Genomic DNA, 26496 nt, shown 5'->3' with positions numbered 1-26496 from the left:
CAATCCACATGATTCTCCTACCCCTCACGAACGCCTTCGGCAGCGATGATCCCACCAAAGGATGCGCCTTTGGTGGCCGACCGAAAACGTCCATATTCTCCCACCTAGAGATGTGCGCAAGCTCGCGAGCACGATATCGGTTCAATGGAAACAACGGACGACAAGGAGATCTTCACACATGAAAGAGGTGACTTTTGTCCAGCCAGCTGCTTGTGTAAGCATGGGGTAAGCCGCCAGCGCTGTAGTCCTCCCGCGCAGGCAAAGGCCGCTAAACTACAGTCGCACACTCCCGCACTGGAAGCACACCCCAGGTTTGCTGATATTTTCAGCTCTGCTCTGTCACCACCCAGCTTCATTCTGACCCTTGCAACGTCGAAGTACCACTCAGAGCCAGCAACTAGTGATTGCCGGATCTGGAGAAATTCTCCCCTGGCCAATAATGTCACGGAACCTGTACAGCCCCATCTAGAGTTGAACTTGCAACAGAGTCGATTACCGATGGTTGGTAAGGCATGCACATCCCGCAGCCACCTTCATCGGTCATGACAAATATTCCTCGCGCGCTTGGCTCTGCCACAGGGCTGGCAATGGAGCCGCAACCAATTCGTCGGGTTATGGAGAGATGAGTCCAGCACACTATCTACCCGTCTGAGATCAGACAGTCGCTCGACCTGACCGTTTCTTTCTGGAAAGCTTCTGGAAGCTCACTTCGGGTGCAGCCACGCGAGACGGTCCAAGCTCGCTGGAAAACCTGGATATTCGATTTCACTAAGCAACAGAACTACGGACACCGCCGACTGAAGTACGATTAGCTGATCAATTTCTGCGGCTGTTTTCCCTTCTCGAGGACTGAAAGCTATTCCCACCGCGCTGGACATGATGTCATGGCGTTGCTCATACATGATGGTTGGAAATGGTTTCGATTTGGGAAGACCGTACATGGCCGTGCCGAAACGTTCCGACAGCTGAGTAAACATCCCGCTTACACAGGACCTGGGCACCTCGGTACCCTAGCATTCCACTAATCAGCCCAATAGTCTATTGGCCTATTGGATGCGGAATTCGTGCACTTTTTCGACAATAACGAAATATGAGAAGCCTCGAGAAGAGGCGCAGATCTGTTGTTATGGCGCTGAATGGTGACTTTCCGATTTCCAAACCCCCAAATGGGGATTGGACATGCCATTGACCTGGAGGTCCCGAGCTCGAACCGACCGGTCCAAGACAACGTCGATTATTGATGACTGTCAATAGTATGCTGTTGCCAGCGGATAGCCTTCATCCGAAGTATCTTTGGCATGCTCAATTCCTTTAGCTTCCACTATGCTTACGCAAATGACGCAAGCCATATTGCTCTCAACACCGCGGAATCAATGGCATCGTCCTTTTCACACCTATATCTATCCAAGCTGTTGCGACCCTGGACCGCGATGTTCTTCTCCATGCCCCCTCAGCAGCCTCAGACTCGTGATCGTCAGCTTCAAAGTCATTTTCGAGACGAAACGTTGAGGATTGAACCGGTGTTTCCCTGCGGCTCGAAATAAGAATCTGACGACAGCAAGCCTACAACCCCAGTTTCCAGACTACTCTACGGACCGCATATAGGCTCACGCGGATAATATTCTGAACGCCACGGGGCTGAAAGGTCGCTGTATACTTCCCCTGCAACAGATTCTACCCAATCCGCAACGGCTCTCAACATCTTACCATAGCGTCGTCGACAAAGACTTGCGTCTTGGAAGTACCTCTCCTACGCCGCGTCTCGCAACCCTCATCTTCGGAAGTGCCACACGACCGAATCGAACCCCGTCACAGGGACTAAGCCATGAATTGGGGGCCCTGTATATCACAATTGTGCCAGTCCTAGGTGCCAATTCGCTAGCAGGCGTCCTCGAGATCGTGGCAGGCGGAGCTAGGGAGTCTGTAGCTATTCCACAGTGTATAAAGAGGTGAACTCTCGACTCTCCAAAGAATACACAGTCTCCATCCTACCCGAGATCCTCGATCCGATATTTTATGAGCAATCGTCCTCCGCAACATTCCAGTCCATCAATATCTCCAAAGCAGTTCGACACAAGTCAAAGTTCGGCGCATTGCAGTTCCCCAAAAGAACGGCCGCACCGGTCCTTCAGCTCTGCAGAGACTCCTCAAGTCACCGCTGGATACCCTTCTCTACCCTCAGCTGCGCCAGCAGCAGAAACCCGTTACCCATTTGGACCACCCGCGCCTTTAGTCCTCGTCAGCGAGCCGCCACCATCACCGATCTCCGACCGAAGTGACAGAGAGAGAGCAGCATCTGTGCCAGGCCAAGGCCGATTAGTCGAACATCAGCGAAACAGCTATCAGAGCTCCTCACTGCCGACGACCCGATCCAGTACACCTCAGATTCCTTACGCACTCTCCGCAACCGAACAGTCAACTTCCGCAGCAATGTCTTCCGCAGCTTCTTCCCCTGGCAACACCACCACGTCCGGCTCCACCTCTGGTTCCAATCCGGGATATCACCTGCCGTACGCTCCATTCCCGTACCCCATTCCTGGCGGTGCTCGTGGAGGCCAAGGTAGTCAAGGAAGCGGCAGTTCTGGGAAATAGTGTATCGCAATCCGTCACAGAGAGAGGCCATGACTGCATTCCTTCCTTGTGGATTCGCAACGCATCCGTACGACTGCATGAACCGGAAACGTGTTCGGAATGAGTGTCATTTTCCTTAGGGAGGTAAACTTTCCTCTATCATGTCTAGATTGTACAGCATCTCCGTCTTATGGTTTCCAATTTCTCACACTTCTATGTCATTCTTTCCTCGCCCGCCGTCTCATATTTCTTCCACACTCATTCTTTCGACTCCTCACCGATATTGTATATAGACGAGGGGTGTCTTTCTAGTCATGGCATGTTACTAACGACGACCGTCACGCTTTCCTGTCTCATTCTTCTACTGTATATACGATTTTTTCTTGCACTCTACTCCTTCACATTCCTTTTCAAGGTATAGACATAGACATAGACATAGACACAGACATAGAATAGACGGGGTCAACCCCAATGCGCGAGCAAATCTTCTTCTCAACACGACAATTTTGTGACAGAGGAAACCTACTTCTTCCATCATCGGATCGACCCCGTACGTCTCGCTGACCCGTTCGCGAGCATCATCAACCCAGAGAACTCATGATGTGTCCTACTTCCTCGAGACTAACAGGGATTCCAGTGGGGAATCGTCAGCCTTGCAAATTGCCCGGACCTTGGGACTAAAAGCTTATCTCTGTAGGCCGTCAGCACCTTGACCTTCCATCAAATGCCCGCATGCATTACGATTCGCCTAAAACATAAAACGCCTTTTCGGACCCCTGAAAATCTCGACTCACGTTCGAGTCTGTGGTTATGGGGACTGTACAGCGAAGAGCTGAGTTACTTCGTAAGATGCATCTGGGAGTGGGGGCGGAGAAAAGTGAGGTAGGGGCTACAACGCATGAGGGTACACAGGACAACAGGACAGTCTCCTTGAGGCGCTATTCGGACGCCGATGGGAATGTGGGCTTGAAGGCGTCACTGAGTCATAGATTTTCTGGGACTACGGAGTACTGGTTGCGCAGGACGCAGAGTTGAGTCTGGTGGTTGGGACTTGGCGGCTGAATGAGAATGAGGGTGTAGCTGCGGTATGCAGAAATGGCCGTACATCAGGGACGTAATGGCGGGAATACTCCGCCTAGACCTTACTGTGGTCAAAGACAGTGTAGTTCCAGCTGCCTTGTTCGACTCTTGGTGATGATGATGTTAAAGATTCATCAGATCCAGTACACGTTTGTACTACTCCGTAGAGGTCGAGATGATGTGTGGATAGTATTGCTTGGCATAACGGCTGCGCCACGTCTCCGTGCCCGATCTCCGATTCCGTCATCCGAGCCAACATCTCCGTGAGCAACTTTCCCTCCCACCCACACATGCGATTCTAGGGCGCCCTCGTGCCAGATTTCCTTGTACATCTTGTCCCCCCGGCTTCAGCACTCACGTACCCGCGCCTATTCGATCTAGCCCACCCCTCTCTCGCTGACGGGCTCCTGTCCCCTTTCCTCTACCATCACTTCGCAGAGTGCACCATGTCACATTACCGAACTTCTCCCTCAACCCGGTCCCAACCATCCTCCACACTAATTTCTCTCACAACACTATCGTTCCTCCTTCTCGGCCTGCCCTCACCGTCCTCGGCATTCGACTGCAAAGACATCGTCGCCGGGAAGGTGAATTTCAACTTCAAGGACCTGGGAGGGCCGCGCATCGTACACTGGGACGAGGATCCAGACTGGGCACACGAGACGCAATATAAATACAATTTCACCATCGATATATGTAATAAGCTGCCCTTGAAGGGGGATAAACAGAGGGATTGCCCGTCAGGGACGCGGAGTATGTATCGGCAGATCGGTCTAGGAGCGATGTTATGCTAACGGTGGGCATAGTATGTGCCATCAGGGAACAGTATGATTTGGGCGGCGGTGGAAACGCTACTATTCAGGCGATTCCGATCGCGGGGACATACAAGTTACAGACGGGCAGGGAGATTGATGCGAAGTTCTCGTTGCTGCGGGATTCCAAGTCGAATACGGATGTTGGGCGGGAAGGAGTTCGGGCTGAGCTGCATGGGGGGCGGTATCCGTTTGATGATAAGAAGGGCATGGATCAGCAGGCGATAATCGAGTTTGTTTGCGATCGAGAGCGTACTGGGCTGGAGGGAGAGGAGCTGGATAAGGGGGAGAAGAAGCAAGATGATAAGAAAGATGATAAGGGTGGGGATGAGAAGAAGGGGGATTCCGAGGATGGCAAGAAGGGCGAGGAAAAGGACGGACGGCTACGGAAGCGGGAGGGCGAGGATGGCGAGGATGACGAGAAAAAGGACGCTAGTTTACGGTTTGTGAGCTACAAGGTGGAGGAGGGTGAGAAGGAGAAGAAGGTCCATACGCTGCGGCTGGAATGGCGGACCAAGTATGCATGCGAGGATGCGCCTGAACCGGAAGCGAGCTCGCACTGGGGTTTCTTTACATGGTTCATCATCATGTAAGTCTTCCGTCCGTTGACCGGCCGTATTCGCGCCTACTAACAGTGTACAAAGTGTCTTCCTCTTGACCGCAGCCTACCTCATCTTCGGCTCCTGGCTCAACTACAACCGCTATGGTGCTCGCGGGTGGGATCTCCTGCCCCACGGCGATACGATCCGCGACATTCCGTATATTCTGAAGGATTGCGCGAGAAGGGTCAAGGACACGGTGCAAGGTCCTGGAGGTAGGGGTGGGTACAGTGCTGTTTAGACTTTGGCTGGCTGGGGCTGCATTTGGTCTGGTTGGATCTGGGGGCATGGGATGCAATAATGGCGTTTGAGCATTTCGTATTCCCCACCATGTCTTCTAGGTTGTACTTTGGAAATATATCTTTTTGTATAATTACGTTCTTCAAACACTCAACCTGTACCTGTTTATAGACATCATCCGCGTAAGGTTAGCGCCTCTGCGCACGTGAATTGGCGACGAAAATACTTTGGTAGCGGCGGGTAATTTCCGCCCGGACGCGGGAGCGCGCGGGCGCGAAATCGCCGCGGTCTTTCGGCATCCGCACATTTCCCCTGGATCTAACCGTTCACAGCACAAAAAAGCTTGGACGACCAGCAGCGCCCGTTTGTCAACATTTCTTTTTGTATAAACTCAAAAGGATGGCGACTATCTTCAAGAACCTGCGCAACAATTTCCTCGCACCGACACCAGAGAACATGACGGTACCCGAAATGACGAAGCCGCTGCACCCTTACTACCCGGTCGAGGCAGAGATTGTGGGATATCTTGCCAATGAGTTGAATACGTTTGAGCTCTGCGGCGCATTTGCAGCGGGGTGCGCGGTGATTTTCTCAATCACGTACTTGGTTGTTAAGAGGACGCGACCTCAGATCTCGAACTCGGATCTCGTCACCGTGTTGTGGTTCGTCCTGTGTACGTTTGCGATTCTTCCAGATTCTGGGTTCGGGGCAGGACTGACTGGAGCAATATAGGCGGCTGCATCCACCTTTTCTTTGAGGGCTACTATGTCTACAACTTCAGGGCTATGGGCGGATTGAAGGATCTGTTTGGACAGCTGTGGAAGGAGTACTCGCTCTCGGATTCGCGCTACTTGACCAAGAACGCGTTTGTGCTCTGCATGGAGACCATCACTGCTGTAAGTTCCACGCATATGCAAACGGCGCATGCGCAGCAGTGCGCTAACTCGTCTATCGCAGGTCTGCTGGGGCCCTCTCTCGTTCCTCACTGCCTCCTTCATCGCGACCGACCACCCGCTCCGCTACCCCTTCCAGCTCATCGTGTCGCTCGGCCAGCTGTACGGCGACGTCCTGTACTACGCGACCAGCATGTTCGACCACTGGATCCTTGACCTGTCCTACTCGCGCCCGGAGGCGGCGTACTTTTGGGGATACTTTGTGTTCATGAATGCCTTTTGGATTGTCATTCCCTTCTGGCTGCTGTGTAATAGCGTCGGCGCGACCTGGAGGGCTTTTTCGGCCTTGGAGAAATTCGAGAAGACGTTGAAGAAGAAGCAGTAGTGCGGGTGCGAATTCCTAGTTGTTGAATGTTGAACACCAAGGTGGAAGTGCCGCATGTAGTAGATATTTACGATAGATAATGGTAATTTCAAGATCTCGATTCCGATAGTGTGGCGGTGCCTATCCATCTCCCGATGTGGCTTGTACGAGATCAGACCACGATGCGGCACCAACCCGAGGGACTGGTGACGATATGGTTGTCTAGCTTGTTTTGACCTTGCCAACATTCACCTTCACCGCGAAGTGAGTCTAAGTGAAAGAATAATTCAGACCAGACGATGCGTGATTCCGAATTACAGCAGTGACCGACAGATCCATTTATTCAACCTGTAGATACTCCGCGCACTTTGCGCCTGACTGGTGTTTTGGTGGGCTGCGAGGTAAGCGACCGCCCGGAAGCTGTTTGTTGACACAAGGCTGGGCAACAAATCAACCCAGCCAAAACATCAGCTTCCCTTCCCCGCCATCCCCTCGTACAACCACCGTATACCACACACGTACTAACCATGGCCCACCTCTCCTAGACGCCCTATGCCCACCTCGCCATCGCCCCCGAATCCATTCCCCTCGCTCCGCCAAAAGAAGGATGCAACACCTGCAAAAGCCAAGGGCACAATCACCGAGAAGCAAACAGCAATGAAGGGCGGGGAGTTCGGAAAGGCCATTGGCATCGACAAGCCGGCGAATGTGCGCGCGAAGATCCAGAAATGGCAGGCTGAATTGGAAGCGGACAAGGACGCCGGTGCAAAGAGTCCCGTTGCATCCGCAGCGTCGCCGAAACCGCCGTCGACGCCAAAGGCCGAGCCCGTCGCAGCAGCAGCGGTAGCAGCAGCGGTAGCGAAGTCGAGTCCGAAGCCCGCCGCGACGCCAAACAACAAGTCGGTGGAAATACTGCCGGAGAAGCCAAAGAGCGCGAAGAAACCAACGCATAATCCGCTGGATGAGGAGGTGGTAATAGCGACAGCGCCGAAGAAGCGCGTGGTCAGCGATTCGCATTGGCGCACAAACAAGTCTCCGTCGAAAGATGCCGGTGCTGGTGCAGTTGCAGGTGCGGCCCCGAAACCGTCTCCGAAAGCGTTACCCACCGCTTGGGTGCGTCCTGCAGCTCGGCGAGCGGCCGCGAGCCCCGAGACAAAACCCTCGACACCGAATAAGCCTGAGTCAAAACCTATCGTACTGTTGGAGCCGAAGAGCGGGGGACAGCGGACACGAAGCGCACGGCGGAGGAGACCGTCGCAGATTTTGGGGTCAGGGAATGAGAAGAGGCCTACTAGTAGTGGGTCGGGGAGCTCGAAGGCAGAAAAGGGCGAACATGAGGATTCTACATTGCCGCGTTCTCCGAAAGCGCCACCTGACAAGTTTGAATTGGTTCGGGTGCGGAGGAGACGGCGGTCGGGGCCGTCGCCTAGGAGTTCGCTTTCTGCGGATGATGCGACGCCGGTGAAGAAGAAAGAGGGGTGCAGATCGGAAGGATCAGATCGAGAGGACACTGGGAATCAGATTATCGTGGAATACGAGTCGACGTTGAACGAGCCTGTCAGAGAGAATACGAGACAACGGCAACGAAGAGCTCAACGGAGGAGGGCAGACACATCACCAGAAGCTTTATCGAGAGAAACACAGTCTAAAAAGCGAAACTACATGCGTAGAAGGTCACATCAGCCTGATGGTGAAACGGAAAGGGCAAAACTACGGGATATACCAACACCTAGCACACCGCCGAATCCTTTGGGCAATCGGCTACAGGCCTGGCTACAGACCACGCCTGACCCCTTTTTGGACGAGGATGCTCGGAAACGAAGGAAATCCCGGGATTCTGTATCAACGCTCGAGTTGCCTCCCAAGAAGGGCGCCTCACAAACGAGCTTGTCTAGTGAACCCAAGGAGGAAAAGAAGGTTGAAGATATCCGAGAAGAGAAAGAAGGGAGCGGCCGAAAAAGGCGTTCACCGCGCCCAAATGTACAGGTTAAGACAAGGGACTTGGATGAACTTCCATCAATGGCGCGATCAAGCGACATCACTGGTACTACAGATTCCAGGGATACTGAAGGATCTCCTACTCCAAAGTTGAAGCGTCGCGGCGCAAGACGTTCCCAGCACTCACCCACAAAAGAACGTGCAAGGTCTCCGCCAGCTCCTGAGCTCCAAAGGAAAGATATGGATGATGGTACATCTGTCGTCAGCTCCTCTGTTGTTACCTCCTCCGTTGCCACGTCCTCTGTCCTCAGCTCATCAATAGCCACGTCCTCGGTGATTAGCTCGTCTGTGGATAGTTCGTCAGTGGTCAGCTCCTCCGTTGATGCCTCAACCATAGGGCCTGATGAACAACTACCCGTACCGCGTCTGGAAAACCCAGCGATGCGTCGGATCTTCCCGACGACTGGGAAAAGATTATCAACAATCGCCTCTGTAGAGACGTTTACGACGAAGCTGCAAAATGCCGCCCCTTCCGTAGCTATTGGGTCAGAGGTTGTTCAACCTCTGGTTGATCCGAAGAAGAAAGTTACGCTCGCGGCCGCCTCCGAAGCGAGCAGCAGCCAAGTGGACGCAGACACCGCAACGACGCTCAGTAGGAGGAGTACAAGGCGCAACAGGCTCGCTAGCCATGCAGATTTGATTTCTGTTCTCTCTATGCCCAGGACCGGCACCAGAAGTATCGTCTCCGCCCGCAGCATCAGGACGAACCGTAGTCGACTAGCGACCGCCACCGTCGAAGACATAATGAACGAGCTCGCCTCAGATGAGGTCAAGTACATGCGGGAGCTCCGCACGCTGGTTGATGGTGTGATCCCTGTGCTTCTCAACTGCGTTCTGTCAAAGTCCGACTCGGCCGTCGCTGCGGGGCTGTTCAGTCGGTCATCCAAGATGGAGCCCAGCGATGTGACGAAACCAATTGTTGACATGGGTGTTTGCCTGGACCGCCTCAAGATGGTACACAAGCGTGTTCCAAAGGCCAACTCTGATCAGTTCCTGTCCTGGGCACAGAGCGCGCAGCGCATTTATAATGACTATATCAACGCCTGGCGGTTGGGTTTCGAGGACGTGGTTGTCAGTTTGGCTCCTGCCGATGAGGATCCATTCACACCCGCGAAAGTTGTCCACGGCCCGGATGACGCAGCACCGTGGGATGAAGGTCTGGCTCAGAATGCCGAGGGCTACGTGGTCAATGGTGACGGAGAGCGAGTCGATGTGGCCTACATGCTCAAGCGACCCTTGGTACGCTTGAAGTATCTCGCAAAGACCATTAGGGTAAGTCGAGTGCGAGAGACTGGGTAGAAAGAACCTGACATCTACCAGGGAATCAACCATGTGAAGCCTTCAGACCAAGCAGAAAAGATGTCCAACATCTTCCAGGACCTTGTCACTGCCGCACGAAAGCGCTCTCATGATGAACGCGCGCGGCTCGAAGACGAAGCTGCCGCGAGCATCGACCCTACGCGTGCCCGAGATCCCAGGAGTTTGGCCCCGTTAGCAGGCGTGCGCATCGATCCCAGTCGCTGTGTTCGGGCGCGAGACTACTTCGACATGCATCTGGTTCATTCAAGTGGTCAGGAAATCAACTGCCAGGTGGAGCTGCTTCTACGAGACAACGCATCAGGAGTAGGCACTGGTGGAGACATTCTGCTTTGTGAAGTCGATGCCAAGGGGAGGTGGCTACTTCTCCCTCCTATAGAGCTGAAGTACGTATCGGCTCGCAATGGGGATTTAAAAGGGGAGGTTGTAGTAATGATTCGCGGATACCATGGAGACGGAACCGAGTGGAGAGAGGTGTTTTCCCTCCGCATCGATGACGAGCAGGCTGCGTTCGAATGGGTGCAGATGCTCGGTTTACAACCAGTCCCTCCTCAAATTTCGGAGCTGAAGCGCGATCCCAGCATTCTCAACAAACCACCGCGACCAGCTAGTAGTCACGCCACATCTAGCCTGGTCTCAGCGGCGACGGGATCGACTGATCCAGAGAAGAGCCGCTCGCCTAGTCCGCACGAGGTTGAGATTCCTATCGGAGAGCAGGCAATTGCTACATCGAAGAAATGGGACTACGCTACACCGGATAGACGTCCTAAATCATCCCAGGTCTCTCCAATCACCCCTCCTAGTACTGATGCGTCCGCTCTGGAAAGGCCCTCTGTCACACGTCCTGAGTCACCAAGCTCGCCCACTGAAGGCCGTCGCGCAATCGAGAATCGCGAGACGAGCCCGCGGATGAAAGACAACTACGATGAGGCCGATCACGAAAGAACTCCACGTAGCCTCAACGAAGCAATGAGGATGGCTGGAAGGGGCTCGCCAGTTGGTCTCAGGCGTGCAAAAGCCAAACGGCGCTCCAAGAACCTGTCACCCTCTCCAGCGTCCCCGTCGTCGCCAAACCGGCCCTCAAGACAGATTGTGGTCAGCGATCCCGAAGACGAACCTGAGCCCCCAAGGAGGAAGTCAACTAAGCGCCGTTCTCAACCGCCACTGAGTTCACCAAGCTCAGAGCTGCCTCGGCCCACCAAGGGATTCAGTGTATGGATGCCGTCGTCGGATGTGGAACGGTCGGAATCCTCCTCTGACGATGACCGTAACTTCGACGAAGCACGTAACGTCGAAAGGTCGCAGACACACCGCCGCGTCTCCTCTGTACCATCAATGGAGTTCCCAACCATTCCGAGAATCAGAAAGACAAGCCAACCGACCACACCTGTCAAGGAGCCAAATAAGGAAGAAGGAACTGGTGACGTAGCTGCACCTCCAGATTCTGCTCCACCAAGATTGGGAAGGGATAAGAGTGCGCATACCGAAAGAAAAGAATCAATACCGGACGACGATGAAAAACCACCTCCAGTACCGCCGCATCGATCGCCCAGTCCAGCATCTCCTGTCACTCTTAAAGGGCCAAAGACACCCGTTCTGACGCCTACACTTCCCGGATTCAAGACTAAGCGTCGCTCATCGTCCCCTCTCAAACATGAATATGAGCCGTCGACCGCTACGGAGTCGTCAAGTGAAAGTGAAGAGGAAGGCTCAGACACGGACGATCAATCAGTAACGTCTTCATCAACGGACGGCGAGTTGGACGACGATGTTCCCATGCCATTGATGCCCACGACTCAACCTGAACAGCAGTTCCAGAGAGTCTCCCCACCTGCTTCCATATACACGCTACCCAACGACACGATAACCCCTTCGCAATCAGCTTCAAACACCCCTTATCGTGCAGTGCCGCAAGGCTCGGGTAAAGCATCTCGAGCGATAGCTTCAATCTTCTCATGGTCCGATGTCGGTCGATGGGATAGTCTGCACCCTGAGGAATGCAGCATAGTGGTAACGCCAGGGAAGATCCAAGCGTACGAAATCACCGAAGCACACTCCAAGCCGTTCCTGGCCGACGGAGACGACATCATGCCGGCGGAAGGGAGGGCTCCCCTAATCGCCTTGGACTTGACGCCGTTAGTTCCCATGCGCAAGTCGACGGCCATCGACATCACGATCCGTTCTCCTCCCACGGCGGAGTCACGGCTCAAGAGCGGAAACAACGTCATGTTCCGCAGCCGCAACCCAGCAGAATGCGCCCAGTTGTACGCAATGATCAACTACGCTCGAATCAACAACCCAACATACATTGCTCTGCAGAACGCAAGGGGACCGTATGGCCAACCCAGCTGGGCGGAAGCCATGGACCGCCAGAACGCAGCGCGATCCAACGCCGGCTCCTCTAGCGGCTGGTTCTCCGGGACCCTTGGTCGACGAAGCTCGTACCGCAAAACCAACACGCGCGCTGCTTCCATCTCCGCCGTCACCGAGTCGTCCGTTGGGACCATGAACACGGCGCTCCGCAGCGCGCTGGCAAGATTCAGCTTCAGCAAGAACGGCCGGTTCAATATCCGGGGGTCCACGCTCGGATCTCGCAGTCTGAATAGCTTCGACACGGGATCCAGTGGCTCGGGCGGGGGAGCCAGCACGCCGCCTCTGAACAACCACAACAACCACGAACCAGGACGCGCGCCGGGCGCGCCCCCGGGAATCACGAATACAAAGTGTCGACTGTACGAGCGCGACAGCTTCTCCTCCAAGTGGCGAGACATGGGTTCCGCGCGCCTGTCCATCATGCTGCCCGACCCGGTGGCGGCGTCTGGGCAGCAGATGGAGCGCCATGGGAGAGGGGGACCCGGGGTGAGGGATCCGTCGCAGGAGAAGCGGATCGTGGTGGTGGGCAAGACCAAGGGCGAGGTGTTGCTGGATGCGACGCTGGGGGAGAGCTGTTTCGAGCGGGTCGCTAGGAGCGGGATCGCGGTCAGTGTGTGGGAGGATGTGGTGGGCGAGGATGGGACGGTGGGGACGGTCGGGAAGGTGGGTGGGGTGAGTGCGGCGAGGGCGAGGGTGTATATGATTCAGGTGAGTTTTTTCCTTAACTTGTTCTGGGTTTGTGAGGGTGGCTTGGAGAAGGAGGAGATGAAGAAGGAGAAGGCTAACGGGGATTGCAGATGAAATCGGAACGGGAGTGCGCGTATTCGTTTTCCCTGCTGGGCAAACTGAGGTATTGAGCTGGGAGTTTGATGTATGGCATCTGGGAGATTTTTTCGTGGAAATAGTTTTTTTTTCGATCATGGGATACCTTTCTTCTTTCTTTGTTTCTTCTTTCTTTTTCTGTTTCTAGGGGGTTATGCGGCGTATGGGGACATGTCGTTCTTCTTCCTCTTCTTCTTCTTCTGCTATTCCGCATGAAGCGGGCGTTTTCGTTTTCGGTACCTCACTCGCAATTTTTCGACTTAGGGATTCGATGTTTCTATGGATTCTTTTCGGTTTTGAATATACCATGTCCGCTTCTGTTATTTAGGCTCTGCTGTCGAGTATAGATATCTCGGCGTCTTTTTCTTTCTTTCTTGGATGTGTCATTTAACTAGCATAGCATAGCATAGCATAGCATAGCATAGCATAGCGATGGGAGGATGGAGGAGTGAAGTAAGGAGATGGGATGTAATTGAATGTTTTTGGAGTGTTGATGTCTTGAGTGTCTTCTAGTTTATAGAGAGTGCTTTGTAGTTCCCGAAGATGGAAATGTCGTATACTGGAACAGGGCTCGGGATGAGGTTGGAGCACAGCCACGAGCTAGTGTGGCGCGGCAGGGTACTCTAATCGGGAACGCAGGGGAGGGTTGCCACAATTGAGGGGCAGCGGAAGGTTAATAATTGATAATAGGATGTAGCATTTTGCTATATCGTCGACTTGTTGTGTAGGTCCAATGGATAGAATACAGTAGCATATATTTGCAGTGATTCATCGCACTGCGTATAGAGGTATAACTAGGCTAGCAATTTAGACAAACTAGAATTGGCAACTCTCGTGGTGCAACCAGCCGACTCTACAGTACGGTACTGCATATTACGAAGAATGGCCCAACTAGTCACCCGCATTGCTGCAGGACAGGCGGTGACCCACGGACTCGGAGAGGCTCGTCTTTTTCGCACGTGGGCTTTCCTGCAAGGGAGATGCTTTGATCTTTGTCCGCTTTATTGTTCGGATGTGGTGACAAAACCGGGGGAATAATGACCCGCGACGCATAGATCTTTGGGATGCTGGACTTACGGGGTCCTAAGGACAGCTCACGATACCGTACGGTACCGACGATAATCCATCTTGGTGAAGCATCTCCTGGAGTAGTAATTGCATCCTCGACTTGTTTCGTGGGTGATATCTGGTGATGGTTTGGTCGTCCGCCTGCGCCTCCGCCTGCGCCTCCACCGCCATCAGTAACCGAGAGTGGGCAGGCCCAGAGGGGTATAGCGTATGAATTGCCCCCCAGCACTTCGAGTTGTCCCCTCCCCAGCCCAGCCCAGGACCACTCTCCACCCAAGACAGCACCCCAAGCGCAGAGCAGCCCCAGAAGTCCAGCCGCACGTTATACCTTCTATTGCAGACCCCCCACCTTCATTTTTACCGCTCTCCCTCCCTCTCCCTCGCTCTCTTGCTGCTCTCCTCTCGCTCAACAAAGTCCCCTTGTTCATGTCGTCCATGAAAGCTGGCTTTAACAAGCTCGTGGGCTCGAGACGCAAATCATCAAACATCTCTTCCAACTCCCAGCAGCCCCCTCAGCCCTCGTCGACGTCCACTCCACGCCCAACCAGCCTTTCGCCGCCCACCACCAACGGCAGCACCTCCTCGCTTCCCAACAACAATAACAACACCACCACCATGAATCCCCAGAATCCCCTCGGCCGCCCGCCCTCGTACACATATGCTCCCCCAGGCCTCGGGGCCCCGCCCCATCCAGCTGCTGGCCGGCCCAACAGCCCCCTTCCCCCCATCAACACGGGCGCTCCAGGATACCCTCCGGCGCAGCAGCAGCCCATGGGCTACCCGCCGCCGGGCTATCCTCCCCAGCCGCCGCCAGCACCTGGATACGGTGGTTACGGTGCTCCGCCGCCTGCTCATCCTCCCCAACCGGCCCCGCATGCGGTCGCCTCGTACAACAGGCCCAACATGGCCGAGGTGGCCGGCGAGGGTCGCTCCAAGGCACAGCTGATTGTCGGCATTGATTTTGTGAGTATCCTTCTTTACTATTCTCCTGCGTGGCAACTGCATGCGCTGACACGTCTTCTTTGTCCAGGGCACAACCTTCTCAGGCGTCGCCTTCGCTTTCGCTACCAACACAGAGGCCAAGGAAGACATCATCACCGAATGGCCTGGCGCCGGAAACCAGACAAAACAAAAGGTACAGTACAGTACACAGATAGGGTGGACACCTTGCTGATCACACGGCCGTCTAGATCCCCACCGTCCTCTACTACGACCAGTACCAGAAAGTCGTCGGGTGGGGCCCCGACATCGCAGACGCGCTAGCCCCCACGGGGTACCCCAAGCCCGGCGTACAAAAGGTCGAGTGGTTCAAGCTGCAACTGATGCTGTCCGGCAACACGTACATTGATCCCATCAACCTGCCGCCGCTGCCCCCGGGCAAGTCCGAGATCGATGTCGCCGCCGACTACCTGTTCCACCTGCGCCAGGCCATGCGCAACCAGCTGCAGAAGACGCTGGGCGAGGTCTTCAACCGGGAAGAAAGGAACATCAGGTACTACCTCACCGTGCCAGCCATCTGGAACGATGCTGGCAAGGCCGCCACCCGTGCTGCTGCCATCCAGGCTGGCTTCCTGCGCGATGAGAACGACAACCGATTGACTCTCATCACCGAGCCCGAGGCGGCCGCCATGTTCTGCTCCAAGACGGGCCTCCTCAACCTCAAGATCCATGATGCCGTCTTGATCGTCGATTGCGGTGGTGGCACCGTCGACCTGATCGCCTACGAAGTCGAGGAAGAGAACCCCTTCTCCGTCGCCGAATGCACCGCAGGCTCCGGCGACTCGTGCGGCTCCACCGCCCTCAACCGGAACTTCAGCAACATCCTCCGCGCCAAGATCCGCAAGATGAAGCTGCCCGACGGCTCCAAGACGGCAGGCAAGGTCTACGCCAAGTGCATCATGGACTTTGAGAACAGGATAAAGGCCGACTTCCGCAACAATGGGCAGAAGTGGGCCGTCGACGTGGGCATCGAGGCCGAGTTCCCCGAGGCGGGCATCGAGGAGGGCTACATGACGTTTACGAATGAGGAGATTTTGCAGTGTTTCGAGCCCGTGGTGAACCGGATTCTGGAGTTGGTCAGGAATCAGATCATTGCGATTCAGGCGCAGAACCGGTCATTACAGGTATGACATCTATTATAATGAACTGCTCTTCTTCGATGCTAACTTACCCAGAACGTTCTCGTTGTCGGCGGCTTCGGCGCTTCCGAATATCTCTTCCAGCAAATCAAACTGCACGTCCCACCCCAATATCAATCCAAGGTCGTCCGTCCCATGGACTCGGTCGCCGCCATCGTCAAGGGCGCCGTCACGGCCGGCATCACCGAGCGCATCGTCACGCACCGCGTTGCCCGGAGACACTACCTCATGGCGACGCTGCAACCCTTCAAGGAGGGCCACCACCCGGAGCAGTACCGCGTGCCGAGCTTGGACGGCAAGGACAGGTGCAAGTACACGAGGCAGATATTCGTGCAAAAGGGGCAGAGGGTGAAGATTGGCGAGCCCGTCAAAGTGAGCTTCTTCCGGCAGGTGGCTCCCGGGGCGAGTCTCATGTATGAGGATATCCTGTATGCGTGCGATGACGATGTCTGCCCCGAGTATACCAAGGATCCGCGTAAGTCCCCTTTCTTCCCTTGTCCTTTACCATGATCTGCTCGGGTGAAACTGAATACTGACAATTGATAATGCAGGAATCAAGGAAGTCGTAACCCTGACCTCGGACCTCTCGCGCAAGAACCTGGAAAAGGACTTTGAGCGCATGGACACGCCGCAGGGGACGTTCTACCGCGTCTACTTTGACATTTACCTCACGTTGGATGGGTCCGAGTTCAACGCCGAGTTGGTGTGTCAGGGAGAGGTCATGGGCAGGTGTACGGCACGGTTCAGATAGTGGATCGAGGTTGGGTTTGAGTTGGAAGGGTGGGGTTGTGGTGTGATGGGATGTGAGGTGTTGTACAGGATGTGGGGCGAAAAAGAGGAGTGGGCGTTGTCGTCGGGAATTGGACTGCAAGATTTCGGTTGTTTGGTACATGCTTTTCCTTTCTCTTTTCTTTTTCTCTTTTTTTTTTCGAACGTATTTCTAACGTTTGGTTTCTATTCGTTGGACGTGTTTGGCAGCGATGGGTTGGTTAGATAGTTGGTTGCATACCCCCCCGAAGCAAGTAGTTTAGGCACGTTTTATGAGAGGAGTTTCGTTGGATGTGTTTTTGTTGCTCTGACTTTTGGTTTTCTCCTTTTTTTCGAATTCGAAGGGCTGGTGTGGTGGCTGGGTGGTGGGTTCTTGGAGAGGGAGAGAGAGGGAGAGGGAGAGAGAGGCGGGAAATGGGAAATGGGAGTGATGCAGTGTACGAGGAGGGAGGGTGATGGACGGTGCGATGGCGTAGCAGTGGAAGGATTATGGAAGGATGGAAGGGAAGGGAAGGGAAGGAGACTAGAGAAGGGGGGAACGGTATAGATTATGTTTCGCTACATGAAGTCGTTGTTACTACTCCGTACGTTTTCGCGACTATACATCTGTTTCCGTAGAACCGTCCTCCCTTCCCTCCCGCCCCCGGCCGGCTTCCCTCGCGGTTTTCTCTTTTTTTCAGCGGCGGTGATTGTTGTTGTTGTGTGCGGAGAGGGACGATGGTACTCTTTCCTGGACCTCGTCCTCCTTTTTGGGTAGAGTAGGCGGTTTTCCTTCCTGGCGAGCGGTTGATGGATGCACGCTCTGCCCGTTTTTCGCAAAAAGAAAATTTGGGGGGGCAGGAAGTGCGTTCGGCGGAGGTGGGAGGGGAGAACGAGGGATGGATGCGTGATGGATGGATGTATGCAGCGAAATGCGTCCGTGATGGATTCCCTGGGGTTTTGTCTGTTTTGTTTTTCCGGGTACATGGAAGATGGAAGATGGAAGACGGGAGACGGGAGACGGGAGACGGGAGACGGGAGACGGGAGACGGGAGAAGCGCTACCACACAGTCCAGCAAGGCGGATCCTCGTACCGATTCGGGTCCGATGATAGGGGCAGAGGGGTGCCGCACCATATGAATGGCGTTTTTGCCGTCGAGGATGATGATGTCGTCGCTGCATTTGCTGCTGTTGTTGTCGCTGCATTTGCGGAGGCTACGTCTTTCCTACTTGCGCCGAAGATGAAGTCCAGGAATGGTGTGGCGAGGGAGGAGAGGAATGATGAGAGCGACGTGGGTACCAGCGACGACAGGTGCTCGACATTGAACTGTGCGAGCAGAATTAAGACTATAACGATGACGATGACGAAGGCGGTCATGAGAGCAGTATGGCTACTGAAGACTGATGGGGCCTTGGGGAGCCGTGGGGAGGATCCTGGGGTTGTGTCGAGCTCGGATGGGTGGTGTTTTGGAGATGGTGCTGGGGATGGTGTGAGGGTTTGGGGGGTGGGTGGTTGTCGTGGTGGTGGTGGCGGTGGTGATTTTGGGATTGAGGGTGAGGGAGGCATGGTTTGGTTTCTTTGCGGGGGGTTGTTGAGGTGGTGGGTAGATAGAGGGGTTGTGTTGGAGGTGGGATGATAGCCTTATGGCTAACTCGGGAGTCTGGGCTTTCAGGCGACGGAGAGAGAGAGTTGTACAAAGGCCACTCCAGCGGGCGAATTGATGCCGGTGATGAAATGATGCGGACGTGAGTTTTAGTTGTGAGGTTGTCGTTCCAATGTCGACAAGTCAATGTATGAATTTGAATTCCTTCCCGGAGAAATAGTAACGTGTTCTCTTGAATTCTCAAAGTTCAGGATGGCGGCAGGATGCAGGAGCAAGATTGAGAGAAGAGACGTTACCGTTTTAGCGAGGTTGATTCCGTCAACGATGCATGTGTCAGCTTTGGGGTGTGTATGCGGGGCACTACCGGAGTTGTATACCCTATACGGCATGCAGATATGGATAAGAGGAAGCTTATTACGTCGGGTTGGAAGGGGTTTGAGGTGCCCCACGCTAGCTTTCAGAGAGGCTGGAGTAAGGGTACTGGGACCTGCAAGGCGGAAAGGCGAGTTGGTCGGGGCGACGGGGCGTAAATGGGAATCTGGTTACTTCGAGTGTTTCCTGATTTGGTGGATGCTCGTGGGGATTCTTTCGAATCTTGGCCTTTTTCGGGTGGTAGGACTCTGATGGAAGTACATTTATCGGGCTGGATATATGCACCTCTAGAAGGTATTATAGTAGGTCAAGGTCTGGCTGTATTGATGAGGGATGCAACTGATTCAGACTACTGGGAATGTACATCACTTTACCTTGCAAGCATTGAGTTTAGATTTCTTCAGTGCTAGATCTACAGTGTCCTTGCGCGTTAGTAAAGTCAACAGCAATCTGCGTCGCAATCTGGTTTCACACTTGTGCATCTTGAGCCCAATGTCGCCTTGGGCCCTAGATTAGGATGAGATATTGTATCACATTGATTGTTACGCCCGTCGGACAATCCTGGAGTATATGGCTCAGTCACAACCCGCACCTATACCCTACCACATATGATTTTCTACCCACCCTTCAGCAAAGAAGAAGGCTTTACATGTCGCCCTAGAGGAACTGACCCGAGACGTATTCGAGTCGCCAGAGACATCACAGCAAATAAAACTCTTACAAGTTTTGCTGAGCCTCAAGCCCGACACTCTGCCCTGAAATCCTTCACTCCTCGAGACTCCTCCATCCATCGAACTCGAAAGCTGTTCACAACGCCCCGGTCCTGCAACTTGATAAATACTCCTCATCTACCACCATGAATCTCCCGATCCAACAAAGCCATTCCCACCTATTCACACTTACCCACCATGCGGTCCATCTACTACTCCGCTCCCCTCCTCCCCCTCCTCCCCCTCGCCTCCGCCCGCGCCATCCACCCCCTCGAAGCCATCGCCAGCCTCGCGCGCCTCAAACGACAAGACAACCCCGATCAACCCGTCGTTCCTGAAGGCGTCGAGATAAACTTCTCGGGCTGCGACGATATCAATCCCAAGACGGGCCAGAAGAAGAGCTGGGACATTACGAATGCATGGGACGAGGTAATCGATTTGGCGAACTCGATCACGGAGATTGACACGAATAGCGATATCGGTGCTTATGACTGTACGTATCCATTCTTCCTCCTAACCGCTTATAAAAATCAGTATCTCCCAGAAAGATGATAATACCCATATCAATGTGAGAACACCCACTGATTGACAATCTCCACAGACTTCGGCCCCAACATGCAAACCGAAGGCATCGGCTACAAAGTCCTCAGCGTGTACAACAACCTCGGCACCTTCGGCCGCAACTTCTTCTGGGGCTGGCGCGTCAACGCCTTCTGCGAGCCCGAGGACGCGAACTTGCACCGGGGGTGTCCCAAGGGCGCCATCGCCTACGAGTGGAACACCTTGTGCAAGGACGGGCGGTGTCCGTGCGACGAGCGCAACGAGAAGGGCGATTGCACAAAACAGGGTAAAGACGGGTTCAACAGCGATCCGGATAATAGTTATATCAATATCATGTTTTGCGATAGTTATTTTGGGTTTCCGAGCTTGAAGGAGGCGGTGGACGAGGGGAAGAAGAAGGGCAAGGAGGAGAAGTATAATATGAATACGTATTGGCATAATCGAGGTATGCGGTTTGAAACTATAGAGTCTGTCTCTTTTTAAGGGAATATTGACATGTCGCAGGCAAGGTCCTGTTCCATGAGCTCCTCCACGGAGCGACGGTTGGTGCGCACGCCAATGACAAGATACCCATTACGGACTTGTGGATCAAGGTTAAGCAGAAGCAGCCGGATGGGTCGGACAAGATTGTCGACGTGCAGGCGTATGGGCCGCTGAACGCAAAGTTGCTGGCTCGCACGATCCGGAATGAGAATTGGAATGACTATGTACGTTTCCGTTTCCCTTTTGGCGGTGTAATCAGGCCGTCAGTGATGGCTCATGTCCGCCGTGTACATGCTGGGAGGAAATTTATACTGACTTGGGCAACTCTAGGTGAGGAAGAACGACGACAACTGGACTGGCTACGCTCTCGGTAAGCCACTCGCACGCGCATAGAAGCCCAAATACTAACCTCCCCAGCCAAGCACATCAACAAAAAAGTCGGCGTCTACCCCATCCTCCCCCTCGCCGACGGCCACGTCTACACCTCCGGCCAACCCCTCCCCGAAGCCCTCTTCCTCACTACGGAAAACTCAAACGACTTCTCCATCAACGCCGACCTCTACGCCAAAGACACGCTCTTCAAATGGGACCCCAACACGTGGATCTCGCAACCAGGCGAGGAGAAACTCGTCCTCGAAGGCGACAAATTGTCCTTCCGCCCGGACAAGGACTATCCGGAATGGTACATCAAGCGCTTGCAAGCCGCGCGGCAGGGTAACCTCGACGGCGAGCAGGAGCAGCCACAGGAGCCGGAGCATCCAGACGAGCCAGAGCACCCCGACGAGCCGGCCAACAAGCACAAGACGGTGCAGGTGTTTTGGGAGGTCGAGCCCAACTGGGAGGGGCCGAATCTCCGGACTGGCATGCCCCCGCTCTTCAAGCCCAAGTTCTACTGGTACTTTTATGCGGGCGAGCAAGGAAAGGGCGCCGATCCGTGTAATGAGGATCCCATCAATGTGAATGGCCCGCTCTATGGGGCGCCCGAGGGCAAGGATCCGCCGGCTGATATTAATGGGGAGTGGGATATTGAGGTGCCGGAGTTGGGCAAGTGTAGGTTTCAGGGGATTGGGAGGGTTGGGCCCGGTGGGGATAATGGATGGTTGCATTGTGAGGGCCGGCCGGCGATTATGTGTAAGCCGGATGGGAGGAAGTTGGATGAGTGCAAGTCGGATACGACGGTGGTGTCGAAGTCGATTTCGTATTGTGATTATTAGAGGGTGGGTCTGGGAGGTTGGTGACGGGGAGGAGAGTGGAGTGTTGTTTCATTGTGCGATTTTCTGCTTGGAGTCTTTCTTGCTGCGATATAGAGTGGGTAATATCTTTATCTGACTACGGATTAGTTTGGCTTTGTAATGTTGAGCATTACTATTAACAGGGCTATTCCTAAATGCAACTGGCAATATGTTCCTCATAAAGTGATATTCGACGCTGCAGCGAAACCTCTCCCTTAGTGACCTGGTACATCCCTCATTGATCAGCATTGAGTTGGCGAATACGCAGTCCAAATCTCCACTTCCGAATCCATGTGGTAATGTAGCGTAATCCTATATCCGCAAGCCAACCTCCAGTCGTCCATTCCTAGCACCTAATCTCACTAACAAGCCAAGTCCTCCACAGGACTAACACGCACAAGCCATGTCCAAGTCGTTGCGAGACAGGCCATTCGTTTTATTAGAATCTCAAAACTTCACGTATGAGGCTAGATGCTCTCGCATGTCTTCCCAACAAACCGCTCAAACCCACTTAGGCCTCATCACTCTTACTCGCACGATCCTTTCGTCTTCCTCTCAAGGCAGAATTTCCAGTAATCCCACCCTCACGGCGAGCTCATGATGATCTACCCTTATCCTCCGTGCGCTGGTACGCACTGAGCATATATCCACAGGCGTAAAATTTGCGCCGATGATAGCTGTTCGCTCACGATCCCCTCGTAACAACTTGACCGAGCCAGATTTTACCGCTATCATCTTGTTTCTTTTCCTCTGTTTCTTTTCGTCCTTCCCTCTTCTTGCTGGAATATGGTCGGAACGGTATCTTTTGCGTTGATGATTGCAGGCGGGTTATCTATGCTTTTGAGGGTGAGGTGGGCGTTATTACTAGCAATATCTTAGGCTCGAACCCATTACTTGGCTGATTCTGCTTGTTGTATGCAGTGATTATCGTGAGCGACAATTCTCACACCAAACAAGCTTTATTGGAAAGACTTGTAGACTCTGGGTTTTTAAGAGATCAACAACTTTCGGCGAATACAACGAGAAAGAGATCAAGAGGGGCAAGCAATTCTTTCCTACCCTAGAAAATAAATAACATCCTAACTCCAACTTGATTACGATTCTGGGTCCTGTGACTAGGTACATAGGTACTCGCGAAATTGCAAGTCTCCAAGAACAACGGTGTTGTCTTCATGTCCTGTAGGATAATAACGATCGAAGGTGTAGCATAACCTACCTTCACATTTACAGCGTATATAGAAGCCAATTACCCTATTTTCTGGCCGACGAATCATTATTCGGCCTGCTTCAGATCCACAGTACTCCGCACAGTGTTTTCAACTCTGGCTCTCGTACGCCTTGGAAACCGTCATACGATTGGAGATTGCCCAAAAGCTACCAAAACCCCAGTAAGATGAAGGGTGTGTACGCAGCGCCTTAGCAAAAGTTGCAGGACCAATAGTCGTTGCACTACAAGTCTATAGCGATTAGGAGATATCTGGACACCTGGGTATTATCTACAAAGTATCAAGAGAAGCGTGGATCGTTCCGCTCTCTTATTATATCTATTAATTATTTCTTCATCATCACTTCTTCTCCGACACCATGAAGCTCGTGCTGACGACAATCTGCATGCCGCGCTCCTCCGAGCTCTCCTCGGTCCTCACACTGGCATTCAACTCCTCCTCACTCCCGCTCCTGCTCCTCCCACTCCCCTTTAGACTCTTCTCGCTCTCGCCATCGCCCCTGCCGCCTCCTGCGATCCTGTTAACATTACTGACATCCGCGTTCTTCTTCCCCACCAGGACCGCCCCCTTCGTACACGTCGTCTCCGTCAAACTCCTCAACCCATACTGCTGATCCAGCAGCTCCTTGCTCATGCGCGTCTTCCTACTGCCACCACCGCCGCCGAGCACATGCGCCGAACCCCGCGACGCATGGCCGTAATGCGACGGGCGCGCACCACCAGAGGTGAGTTTCGAGGGACCCGTGGAGAGGCCGAGGCGCGCGAGGATGAGCGTGAAGAGCGGGCGCAGGGTGGCGAGGCTGCCCGCCGTGATGGCCAGGCCTTGCTCGACGGTCGACCAGATGGCGATGTCGGTCGTGGCCCAGAGGAAGTCGTCTTCGTGGCGGAAGTTGCCCATGTAGGGGACGCGGGCGACAACGGCGGAGCTTGCTCTGTGACGTGTCAGTACATAGAATTCCGGAATCCGAGGAGTCGTGGTCGAAGAAGCGGGAAGAAAGGCATGTGAGAGAAATAGAACGCACATGCAGCCCATGGTGAGCAGCGGGATCAGCGCCCACTTCGTCTTCGTGTTCAACTGCAGATTCCACACCAGGAAGACGGGCAGAATGGCAAACGTAAAGTCCGAAATGATGCTGAAAGCGCTGTACAAATAGCCCAGCGCGACGATGACTTCGATACTCATGCACTTGCCCGTCAGGGTGTACCTGCGCCAGAAGTAGGGGATGGGGCTGCACTGGAAGAGGGTGACGAAGAAGAAGATGACGCCGACGACGACGGAGATGAGCATGGAGAAGTAGATGGCCCAGGCGTGGGCGCGCTTGACGGCGATGCGCAGGAGGAACCAGCCGATGGAGAGCTTGGATAGGACCATGGAGACGGCGTAAAAGAGCATGCAGAGCCACCAGTAATTCATGGCGCGTTCGATGTTCTCGGGCTTGAGGTCGCGGTGGTGGTGGCCGCTGCCGTAGACGACGCCGGACATGGAGAAGGTGCAGTAGCAGGTAAGAGCTGCCTAGAGGACGAGTTAGGAACAAGTGCGACAAGATAGATGGGAAGGCCTCCTCACTGTTGCGGCCGCCATGAGCCAGTCGTCCACTCCGAAGCCTCTGACCATTCGTATCCGCACATAGCATCGCAGTGCATTCGAAACCACGGCAGCGGACAGGAATGCAATGTTCACGGCAAGGAGTATGGGGCCCCGATTCGGGATCGGCTCCTCAGTCGCCATCGTGAGCCTCGAGAGTGGCGAGGCTCACGCCCGCACACGAGTAGTGGGATGTTAGTAGTAGTGAATGTCAGGCAGCCAAATGGACCAAAAGGACTCTAAAAACCAGGGAAATGCATCATGTTTAAGGGCGACGCAGGGAACATACGAAAGGGAAGGAGAGAATGCGGAGATGCTCTTCTCGAAACCCTGTGGAGGAGATTTTGCCAGCCTCCCAGCACTGGAGTGGCCTTTCCACGTGCCACGCGGGGATATAGCTGGAACGAGATGCATCCCTTGAGGTGTTTTCCAGTCTGTGCTGACGGAGTGATTCCTCACCATGTCGGAGTTTGCGATGGTCCACAAAGCCCCTGACGATCTTACCTAAATCTTCCGGTCGATCTGACGGAACTTTATTCACGATTCGTGCGGGACAATCACTCTCTCAACGATTATTATTAGGAGCTTCAAAATATAATTTCGACATTCCCCTCAACAACACCTGTACCCCGTCGAAATCTCGTAAACCTTCACTCAGCACATTCCCACCTATTCCCAGCCACCATCCCCCTGGTCTCCTAGAACCTCGGCCACGGAATCCCCTAGACTACTACATAAGTATGCTATGTTTCACTCACCGCTTTGGACACCCGCTCCTATCCCCGTCCCAGGCAAGTCCCCGCTCGCATGCTACCCAACCAAACACCAGTCCCTAATATGCTACCCTCTCCCCTCCTAACGCAGTTCCCGCCAACGATCTACACACCGCTGACTTCTCTCTCCCGCCCTCTCCTTGGTGAGGCGCCCGGCACTTCAACCCCTGGGCCCTGTCTCTATCTCCGAGAAGCCGAGGCCTAGTGAACGAACCGCTTGGAAGTGGGGAATTCCCAGCAGTTTTCCCACGCTCGTTTGATTATTACCTACCCGGTATAGTTGCCCAGGTGAATTAATATTTGGGCCCACGTGCCAAGTTCCCTATTCCTGCACCCCATGCCTGAACTCCAAGAAGCTGATATCAAATTGTTGAGATGGCGTTGGCAGATGGGAAGTTCCGTTCGGAAGGGGCCGCACGGTGGAGCGGGCGCCCCAGGGCATTTTTGAATTTCGCCGACCTCTAGACTAGTCTACTGCACTCCGTACTATCATAGTACAGTATTCCAGTAGTAAAGCTGTCTGATTTGCGCGGTCTAGATGCGCCCTTTTAATAGAAAGGTTGTCTCCGTGTTGAGGGGCGATCCATAATGTTCCTAGTTGTACTTAGCCGGTCTGAAAAGTACGCATGGTACAGCATACAGTTGACTTGGTCGCTGGCGCTGGAATAACATCTCGCGAGGGGGTGGCTAACCCCCCTGTGGCTGTGCGCCCCTTCCTCCCCCCCTTAAATTCAGCTTTTATGTTTTCCTTTCTATCTTACTTTATAAGCGTCAATTTGGAGAAAATTCCAAACTTTTCACCGACAAGATGGCCGAGTGGTCCAAGGCGCTGCATTTAAGCTGCAGTGGGGAAACCCGCGCGAGTTCGAACCTCGCTCTTGTCAACATTTTCTCATACTCTTCTGTTTTGCTTTTTTGAAATTTTTTCG

The 26496-nt window shown here is 53.9% G+C and overlaps 8 protein-coding genes and 1 non-coding gene across 9 annotated transcripts; 8 read left to right on the top strand and 1 right to left on the bottom strand.

Moving 5' to 3' along the window:
• The first annotated feature begins 1762 nt into the window (after nt 1-1762).
• Nucleotides 1763-3081, top strand: EI97DRAFT_323613 (uncharacterized protein). Its single transcript, XM_033794704.1, has one exon. The coding sequence runs from the start codon at nt 2017-2019 to the stop codon at nt 2590-2592; it is 576 nt and encodes a 191-aa protein (XP_033654381.1). The 5' UTR covers nt 1763-2016; the 3' UTR covers nt 2593-3081.
• A 731-nt stretch (nt 3082-3812) lies between these two features.
• On the top strand, nt 3813-5433 carry EI97DRAFT_466954 (uncharacterized protein). Its single transcript, XM_033801565.1, has 3 exons — nt 3813-4404; nt 4458-5052; nt 5108-5433. Exons 1-3 carry the CDS (start codon nt 4098-4100, stop codon nt 5301-5303), a joined length of 1098 nt encoding a protein of 365 aa, XP_033654380.1. The 5' UTR covers nt 3813-4097; the 3' UTR covers nt 5304-5433.
• Nucleotides 5434-5773: 340 nt separating this feature from the next.
• EI97DRAFT_376449 (EBDP4, emopamil-binding protein) lies at nt 5774-6580 on the top strand (the record flags this gene model as incomplete). Its single annotated transcript, XM_033795557.1, has 3 exons — nt 5774-5975; nt 6035-6198; nt 6260-6580. 3 exons carry the CDS (start codon nt 5774-5776, stop codon nt 6578-6580), a joined length of 687 nt encoding a protein of 228 aa, XP_033654379.1.
• A 236-nt stretch (nt 6581-6816) lies between these two features.
• EI97DRAFT_397793 (uncharacterized protein) lies at nt 6817-13603 on the top strand. The gene is made up of 4 exons (XM_033796372.1): nt 6817-6960; nt 7105-9829; nt 9878-12955; nt 13045-13603. Exons 2-4 carry the CDS (start codon nt 7112-7114, stop codon nt 13102-13104), a joined length of 5856 nt encoding a protein of 1951 aa, XP_033654378.1. The 5' UTR covers nt 6817-6960; nt 7105-7111; the 3' UTR covers nt 13105-13603.
• Nucleotides 13604-15040: 1437 nt separating this feature from the next.
• Nucleotides 15041-17026, top strand: EI97DRAFT_376704 (actin-like ATPase domain-containing protein; the record flags this gene model as incomplete). The annotated part of the gene is made up of 5 exons (XM_033795568.1): nt 15041-15100; nt 15168-15272; nt 15328-16260; nt 16312-16750; nt 16827-17026. 5 exons carry the CDS (start codon nt 15041-15043, stop codon nt 17024-17026), a joined length of 1737 nt encoding a protein of 578 aa, XP_033654377.1.
• Nucleotides 17027-17757: 731 nt separating this feature from the next.
• EI97DRAFT_323412 (uncharacterized protein) lies at nt 17758-19412 on the top strand. Its single transcript, XM_033794703.1, has 2 exons — nt 17758-18534; nt 18787-19412. The coding sequence occupies exons 1-2, from the start codon at nt 18015-18017 to the stop codon at nt 19248-19250; spliced, it is 984 nt and encodes a 327-aa protein (XP_033654376.1). The 5' UTR covers nt 17758-18014; the 3' UTR covers nt 19251-19412.
• Nucleotides 19413-19450: 38 nt separating this feature from the next.
• On the top strand, nt 19451-22098 carry EI97DRAFT_433069 (uncharacterized protein). The gene is made up of 5 exons (XM_033798312.1): nt 19451-20201; nt 20310-20714; nt 20774-20976; nt 21083-21122; nt 21170-22098. Exons 1-5 carry the CDS (start codon nt 19907-19909, stop codon nt 21964-21966), a joined length of 1740 nt encoding a protein of 579 aa, XP_033654375.1. The 5' UTR covers nt 19451-19906; the 3' UTR covers nt 21967-22098.
• Nucleotides 22099-23549: 1451 nt separating this feature from the next.
• EI97DRAFT_417912 (uncharacterized protein) lies at nt 23550-25217 on the bottom strand (the record flags this gene model as incomplete). The annotated part of the gene is made up of 3 exons (XM_033796940.1): nt 24777-25217; nt 24232-24722; nt 23550-24141 (listed from the first exon to the last, which is right to left on the bottom strand). Exons 1-3 carry the CDS (start codon nt 24936-24938, stop codon nt 23550-23552), a joined length of 1245 nt encoding a protein of 414 aa, XP_033654374.1. The 5' UTR covers nt 24939-25217.
• Nucleotides 25218-26369: 1152 nt separating this feature from the next.
• Nucleotides 26370-26451, top strand: EI97DRAFT_t55. Its single transcript has one exon. It is a non-coding gene; the product is annotated as a tRNA-Leu (tRNA).
• Nucleotides 26452-26496: the final 45 nt, after the last annotated feature.

This window comes from Westerdykella ornata, assembly GCF_010094085.1.
Source record: "Westerdykella ornata strain CBS 379.55 unplaced genomic scaffold EI97scaffold_9, whole genome shotgun sequence".
NCBI lineage: Eukaryota > Fungi > Ascomycota > Dothideomycetes > Pleosporales > Sporormiaceae > Westerdykella > Westerdykella ornata.
This window is presented reverse-complemented; position numbering and strand designations above follow the sequence as displayed.